General features: G+C 43.4%; 1 protein-coding gene across 11 annotated transcripts in view; it reads left to right on the forward strand.

Annotated features, from left to right (window-relative positions):
• Positions 1-1498, forward strand: part of LOC134222531 (exostosin-1-like) — a 125779-nt gene extending 124281 nt beyond the window's left edge. For all 11 annotated transcript variants that reach the window (XM_062701696.1, XM_062701695.1, XM_062701685.1 and 8 more), the window contains one exon: positions 1445-1498. In XM_062701696.1, coding sequence (XP_062557680.1) covers positions 1445-1448 — 4 coding nt within the window. In that variant the 3' untranslated portion in view covers positions 1449-1498. The remainder of the gene's footprint in view (positions 1-1444) is intronic.
• The last annotated feature ends 6817 nt before the right edge of the window (positions 1499-8315 follow it).

The raw sequence follows: 8315 nt of genomic DNA on the forward strand, positions 1-8315 counted from the left end.
AGCGCCTTTATCTTTCGATGGATTTTGAAGATTTATATATCAATCGACTCGGACACTCTCCAGCAATTTGTCAATATCATTGCAACTTGAGATTATTAACGATAAGCTATTGAAATTTTCAATTCTTGTCAAAGCAAATAAAAGTTTCACATATAACATATCCCGTGCATTCCTAACACGGGCATCAGAATGCAGTATCTCACGGGCCTTCGGGTCCACCGCAAGATTTTCTTTGTGTATAAAGAAGCAGTACCTGCCGTGTGAGATTCAGAACAATTCGTGACAGCAGCGCGTACTGAAACTGACGTGCTTTTTGCTCGCGCATTTTTCGTTTCGTTCGTTCGTTCGCTGCGTTTACCTACACAGCATGCAGTCGCCAGCGGGAGAGCTGCCGGTGGGTCTGCGAATATGCATGAAAGAAGAGGACGCTTTTTCTTTCTGTACTTGATGATGCTCGAATGCAGTGGTATCGGATGCGATGGATGCGATCGCCCATCGCATTGCTCGGAGTTCACGGCTAGAGACAGTGGTGGTAGATGAAGAAAAATAAAATTAGCCCTGACAGATTTGGATTGCTCATCCACGGATTGTGGAAGTGATTGGTTCATAATCCACATGATACCGTGATGGGAACGAGTCTTGGCATATGGCATATGACTGACCATATGTTAATTTGTGGTTTGTACTAAACGACACGTACATCAAAACATGGTTAAACTATAACAGTTCTGATTTCCTGATAAATATCTGATTAAAATAATTACTTTCATTCGCATAAGGAAATAGCAATTAAAGATGCATAATCAACAATAGTGTTATTAGATTTATAGATTAGAAAATGTTCACGTCCATGAAACAGCACTCACTAAATTCTTTGCAAAATTCCTTTTCGAATAAGCTCTTGATCTCTTCTGTAAGTTGTTCGTGAAGAACGTTATCAATTTTTTCCACCTTTGAAATCGGATTTCCCCATTGTGCATTGATTGATGTCGGCGCCGGTGATAAACATTGCAAGGTCGTAGGTCCCAGCATTTCTCTGATTGTTGTTGCAGACCAGTTGACTGAAGAGCGGTTGGTTCTGATTACTGCAGACAACGTTACAGTCTCAATCGTTACTCCTAAATCAGGCTCATTCAGGGAGCATATTTCTCAATCAGAGAACGGAGATAGCTAATGTCGTCTGTGATATTAGATGCAGGAATAGTCCGATTGCGGAGGTGGAGAACTGTGTCGAAGATTCGAATTCGGATGAGATTTATAAGTTGTCACCCACTTCAACTGCTGGCAGTTTATTTCCTTCTGATAAGATGTTTTCTTATTTGCGATATTCTTGATTCATTTCACAATTTTTAATTTATATTATTTTATGAGACTAATGATTCATTACAAGAAGATGGCTATTAAAGGTGGTAACTAACAATGCATATATTTTTTCTCATTACAGGTAAGCAGGCATTGTAAATCAGTCGTTTTGTAAGTAAAATTTGTTTTTTAAATTATATTTTCCCTACGTGAAATTCAAATGGTTTAAATTTAGTATTTGAAAAAATAAATAAAAAAAAGAACATTGCCCTATCAAATTGATTTATCGAATTATTCCATTATTCCATGATATATGACCCCAAGTGAATCTATTAACGGACACTCCTAGTTCATTTAACATCGTATGGCAATTGATACATGTTTTGTCTCCCTGCGGTTCACTTCAAGATAACCACAAAATCTTTGGATATGAAACATTAAACGTAAAATTGATGAACCAATTCCTAATTAATTTGATACGGATTTGATTTGAAATCTACGAACAGAAATTTTTCCATATCTATTTCACTGATTAAGGAAAAATATTTCCCTTCCAGCATTCCGGATTATGTTTCGAACGCAGAACACGCCTTCGGCTATTCTTGCAGAATCGGAAACATATTTTCCAAGCGGATCACGTTTCCAGCAGCGTCACTGCTGCTTATCGCAACCCAATGAATAACGTGTTCTCCTGCCACCATGCGCAGGCAGCGGCCATGCTGATGGGAAATTTTCACCGATAAACATCCCGTTCCGAGCGAAGCAAAACCAGTACAATGTCAGGCGATACGTCTGTCACATTCTCACAGCCCTGTCCGAAAAGGTGCGATTTAAGTGCAGTGGCCCAGTATTTGGTTGGAGCTGCAGCTGCGTGGAACAAGGTCATCAGCAGTGCACTGTTTGTCCCCGTCCCGTAACGAACGTTAATTTATTCAAAAGCATTTCTTTCATTAGTGCAAGATGCTTTTCCCGCTCACCGCCAGCCTGCAGTTGATCCAGTGCTATACTAGTTAAGGGTATATGCAACAAGAATTTGTCTGCGGTTGAATCAAAATTAAAGCATTTTCTTGAAACGAGGTCATGTTTTGGTATATTCAAATTATAATATCTTTAACAAACGGAATACTATCCCTAGCTAGGATCCGATTTGTTTATTCATTTTATTCAATTTTTGGAATTGACAGAACTCACGGTTGGGCACAACAAACTCTGAGTGATCGAAAATTATATTATCTCTGAAAACGGTATGTTGTTGACAACAAATTGAAAGAGACTCGTCATTTCAAATCAACAAAAACAAAATTATATACTCAAATGACCCTTAATACTGGCTATTCCAACACATCTGTTCGTATCGCTCCGCTCGCTATCATTCCGGGAAAGGCTCTTAAAAGCCATTTTAGGCGAGCCACGTTTTTCCAGTGTTTTCCACCGCCCATCGTGCCCTGTCGCTTCTTCTCCGAACCGGGGCACCTGCCCAGCGAAAGAAAAGCTCACACAAATGAAATTGTCCCTTATCTTTAAATTACCCCACTTTTCAAGACGGGGTTGGAAGAGCACAATACTGCTGAAAAAGCATTGCATCACGATTTGACCATTCCGTTTGGCTTTTATTTCTTCTGCAGCAGTTTCGCATTTTAGCTTCTTACCGTTTCTTTCCAGCTGGTACCTACACTTCTTTCAGTGGGGGTAGGTATCTCGCAATCGCTAGTCCTTGTTTAACGAAACGGAATTTCCTCCTATAGCGATGCGATGGTCGCTGGTGGGCTGCCGGAAGGATGCGAGAGCGATGGTGGTAGCTCGCCGTCGTCGGTGACTGAAAAATACGTGTCTCATTATTTTTTACTCAAAGCTTGAACGATGAGACACGACGCCGATGTCTTCGGTGCGTCCAGGAGGTGGCCCGGGGAGGTTCCACTTGGTGCTCCAATTTGTTCATCAGGATCCAGAGCACTAATGCTACCGTGGTGGCTGTTGTCAGCGAGGATAACGTCGACTACAACGGAATTCGCTGGATAGTTCTTCCCTCATCCGTCGAATCTTGATGAATGTACGAACATGTGGCAGTTCTGTGATTGGTTTGTGTTTACGGGTTTTAAGCCAACTATATATCCGTGTAGCTCACAGAAGATTATATTTATTCGTATTGTTATCGTAATACAGTTTTTCGAGTCAGATACTAGTTATGGTGGCGAATGATTATAATCTGGTTCAGATTGTATATTCATATCCATGAGTCAACTTACCTCCGATTTAGTACATGATAATTCGAAACGTCATCATTGATATAAGAACAAATTGCATCTCTACGCCACTTTAGTCCTGGTTGGATGGAGCACATAACGTCCTTTTTGATTTGCTGTTTTTGATGGAATCAAACCCAAACCACATTGGATCCATTTAAATTTGCGTGGCTTTGCGGCTTTGCATCCATCATGTTCTGATCGAATATTTGATCGCAACGTTTAAAACACATTTTTGATCTTTACAAACAACTCCATTACTGAACAAATAATTCCACACTAACTGTTCGTTTTTATCAATGACTTGAAGGAAAAGTTATTTAAATATTTTTAGCAATATTTCTTTGTGCAAACGTGTTTGTTTGAAGGAATAAAAATGCCATGATGTCGATGAATGCTACTCTTCTGGTTTACAAACCACCATATTTCTATGCGAAACCGTGATAAAATGGCACCTGATGCTTTGAAACGTCCAGCAAAAATCTTGCGTAGCACTGGTCAAACCACAAATGATGCCTCAGCAAGACCAGCAGACGGCTTTGGGGCATTTTTAGAAACTTTTTTCCAAAGAGCGCAATTGATTCTAGATTTTTGGAATGGCGATTGTGCTCTTAGTTGAATAATTCAGGTTACTAACTAATGTACCCAACAGAAAGAAAAGATTGCGATCTATCTATTAGTAGGATACCATCCATAAATTACGTAAAGCTAAGGGGGGTGGGGGCTTGCAAAAAGTGTGGTAATCCATACAAAAAATGTTGATGCTTCATACAAAAAGTGTGACATAGGAGGGAGGGGGGTTTGAAAATGACCAATTTTTGCGTTACGTAATTAATGGATCTTACTTAACGTCAGTTGGACAAAATATACTGGACAGAAAAGAGTATGTGTCGTTTCAAATTTCGAGGTCAAATACAGTTACGCCTATTTGAAAAATATATTTTTCGTTGAATGATATGTAGTCGAATAACGTTTCATCAAATATATATTTTGTCGTAAGTAAAAGAATTGTCCTGTTCTTTTATGGAAGCTCCGCCTTTCACATAATATTCTGCATAAAATTCACTTCCAACTACAATTCGGTAATGGTTGACCAAAAACTTCATTTCTAAACCAAACTTCTTTCGACATTATAATTCAAGTCGCTCGTTCTTGGGCCGCCAACCAACAGTCCCCTGCACACAGTCCGTGATTGCACATAGCCAGCGATTGCGGGGTCTACCTCGGAGCCGACGTCCTCTTCCAGGTTCTCTCCTAAATATCACTGTTGCTGGTCTTTCTCCCAGCATACACACTACATGTCCAACCCACTGTAATCTGCCATATTTTAATAGCTTACCGTAGTCATTTAGTTGTGCTGCTCCATAGTAATAGACTGCCGAAGCAGCCCACGGTTTGGTATACGTTCAATCACACCCACCATGGTCTCGCAGATGATAATGAGGAACAGTGAGGCGGAGGAGGAATACATCCTTGCCATGCTCCATCGACTACTCGAATGAAGTCAGACAAAGTTCCGTTATGCAGGAATTTGCACGTAAAAGCTTCGTATTGCGCTTCAATAAGGCTGACGATTTTATCCAGAACTCCTTTATGTCTAAAAGCGCCCCACATAGTTTTCGTAGTCAATGAATACCAGATAGAGGGACTCTTGGAATTCGTTGACTTGCTCCAGGACGATATTAGGAGTGACAATATGATCCACACATGATCTTCATCTCCATCTTTTCCTGTTTTCAGGGTCAAAAAAATAGCTCCAGTAGGATTTGAAAAGTTAGTTAGCAGTGATATAAAATAAAAACATATAGCAAAATGAATTACTGAAAAAGTTTGAAGACATAAGCTTTATCTCCCATATTCATCCTATCATAATGAAATGAGTGGAAGACAAATTGTTTCTCATTTCTGAGAAAGATTTCTTTGTGGCAGAGAAATTGCATTTGGTGTTAATTATGCGTTTCAATATCCAACGCTTGTCAGTTGAAGGAGTTGCTGAACAGTACCACCAGAAGCTAGACGAGCGGATAGGAGATGCCACCGGATCTAGCGACGTCAACAGATTGTGGGAAACAAAATATCCACAAAGCTGTGACTACAACAGCGCAGGAAGTGTTAGGCACTACACAACGACGCCAACGAAATAGTTGGTTTGATGAGGTGTGTCAGCGAGTGACGGATTTGCTAGGAGTCGAATGCTAGTGGCTCGTACCCGTTCCAACAGAGAGCGGTACAGTGTAGCAAGAGTAGAAGAACATGGATAGAAACGATATGCGAAGGTTTTACGCAACTGTCAATGGCGCGGCACAGGACTGCGTCAGTGCCCGCTATGTGCAATGACCGAGAGAGAGAATTTGCTGACAGACAAGACTATGGTGGCAGCCAGGTGGAAGTTCTTCCAGGATTTCCTCCGGAAGTTCCTCCAGGAATCCCTCCAGAAGTTCCTCCAGGAATTCTTCCAAAAGTTCCTCCTGGAATTCCTCCGGAAGTTCCACCAGAAATGTCTCCGGAAGTTCCTCCAGGAATTCCTCCGGAAGTTCCTCCAGGAATTCCTCCGGAAGTTCCTCCAGGAATTCCTCTGAAAGTTCCTCCAGGAATTCCTCTGGAAGTTCCTTTGGAAGTTCCTCTGGAAGTTCCTCTGGAAGTTCCTCCAGGAATTCCTCTGGAAGTTCCTCATGGAATTCCTCTGGAAGTTCCTCCAGGAATTCCTCTGGAAGTTCTTCCAGGAATTCCTCTGGAAGTTCCTCCAGAAATTCCTCTGGAAGTTCCTCCAGGAATTCCTCTGGAAGTTCCTCCAGGAATTCCTCTGGAAGTTCCTCCAGGAATTCCTCTGGAAGTTCCTCCAGGAATTCCTCTAGAACTTCCTCCAGGAGTTCCTCCGGAAGTTCCTCCAGGAATTCCTCCGGAAGTTTCTCCAGGAATACCTTCGGAAGTTCATCCAGGAATTCCTCCGGAAGTTCCTCCGGAAGTTCCTCCAGGAATTCCTCCGGAAGTTCCTCCAGGAATTTCTCCGGAAGTTCCTCCAGGAATTCCTCCGGAAGTTCCTCCAGGAATTCCTCCGGAAGTTCCTCCAGGAATTCCTCCGGAAGTTCCTCCAGGAATTCCTCCGGAAATTCCTCCAGGAATTCCTCCGGAAGTTCCTCCAGGAATTCCTCCGAAAGTTCCTACAGGAATTCCTCCGGGAGTTCCTCCAGGAATTCCTCCGGAAGTTCCTCCGGGAATTACTCCGGAAGTTCCTCCAGGAATTACTCCGGAAGTTCCTCCAGGAATTCGTCCGGAAGTTCCTCCAGGAATTCCTCCGGAAGTTCCTCCAGGAATTCCTCCGGAAGTTCCTCCAGGAATTCCTCCGGAAGTTCCTCCAGGAATTCCTCCGGAAGTTCCTCCAGGAATTCCTCCGGAAGTTCCTCCAGGAATTCCTCTGGAAGTTCAGGAACTCCCCAGGAATTCCTCCGGAAGTTCCTCCAAGAATTCCACCGGAAGTTCCTCCAGAAATTCCTCTGGAAGTACCTCCAGGAATTCCTCTGGAAGTACCTCCAGGAATTCCTCCGGAAGTTCCTCCAGGAATTCCTCCGGAAGTTCCTCCAGGAATTCCTCCGGAAGTTCCTCCAGGAATTCCTCCGGAAGTTCCTCCAGGAATTCCTCCGGAAGTTCCTCCAGGAATTCCTCCGGAAGTTCCTCCAGGAATTCCTCCGAAGTTCCTCCAGGAATTCCTCCGAAGTTCCTCCAGGAATTCCTCCGGAAGTTCCTCCAGGAATTCCTCCGGAAGTTCCTCCGGGAATTCCTCCGGAAGTTCCTCCAGGAATTCCTCCGGAAGTTCCTCCAGGAATTCCTCCGGAAGTTCCTCCAGCAATTCCTCCTGAAGTACCTCCAGGAGTTCCTCCGGAAGTTCCTCCAGGAATTCGTCCGGAAGTTCCTCCAGGAATTCCTCCGGAAGTTCCTCCAGGAATTCCTCCGGAAGTTCCTCCAGGAATTCCTCTGGAAGTTCCTCTGGAAGTTCCTCTGGAAATTCCTCTGAAAGTTCCTCTGGAAGTTCCTCTGGAAGTTCCTCCAGCAATTCCTCCGGAAGTTCCTCCAGCAATTTCTCCGGAAGTTCCTCCGGAAGTTTCGTTCCATTAAAAATTCCTTTGGTAGATCCTCTAGGAATTTCTCCGATAGTTCTTCCAGAACTGCATCCGGAAATTCCTGCAGCAATTCCTCCGGAAATTCCTATATGAATTCTTCAGAATTTTTGCTCAGAAAATTCCCAAGAGGTCCTATAACTTCTTTAATAATTACTCGTAGAATTTCTCCTGAAATTCTTTCTGGATTTCCCAGGAATTCCTCCGGAAGTTCCTCCAGGAATTCCTCCGGAAATTCCTCCAGGAATTCCTCCGGAAGTTCCTCCAGGAATTCCTCCGAAAGTTCCTACAGGAATTCCTCCGGGAGTTCCTCCAGGAATTCCTCCGGAAGTTCCTCCGGGAATTACTCCGGAAGTTCCTCCAGGAATTACTCCGGAAGTTCCTCCAGGAATTCCTCCGGAAGTTCCTCCAGGAATTCCTCCGGAAGTTCCTCCAGGAATTCCTCCGGAAGTTCCTCCAGGAATTCCTCCGGAAGTTCCTCCAGGAATTCCTCCGGAAGTTCCTCCAGGAATTCCTCCGGAAGTTCCTCCAGGAATTCCTCCGGAAGTTCCTCCAGGAATTCCTCCGGAAGTTCCTCCAGGAATTCCTCTGGAAGTTCAGGAACTCCCCAGGAATTCCTCCGGAAGTTCCTCCAAGAATTCCACCGGAAGTTCCT

The sequence above is a fragment of the Armigeres subalbatus genome, chromosome 3 (assembly GCF_024139115.2).
Source record: "Armigeres subalbatus isolate Guangzhou_Male chromosome 3, GZ_Asu_2, whole genome shotgun sequence".
NCBI classification, from domain to species: domain Eukaryota; kingdom Metazoa; phylum Arthropoda; class Insecta; order Diptera; family Culicidae; genus Armigeres; species Armigeres subalbatus.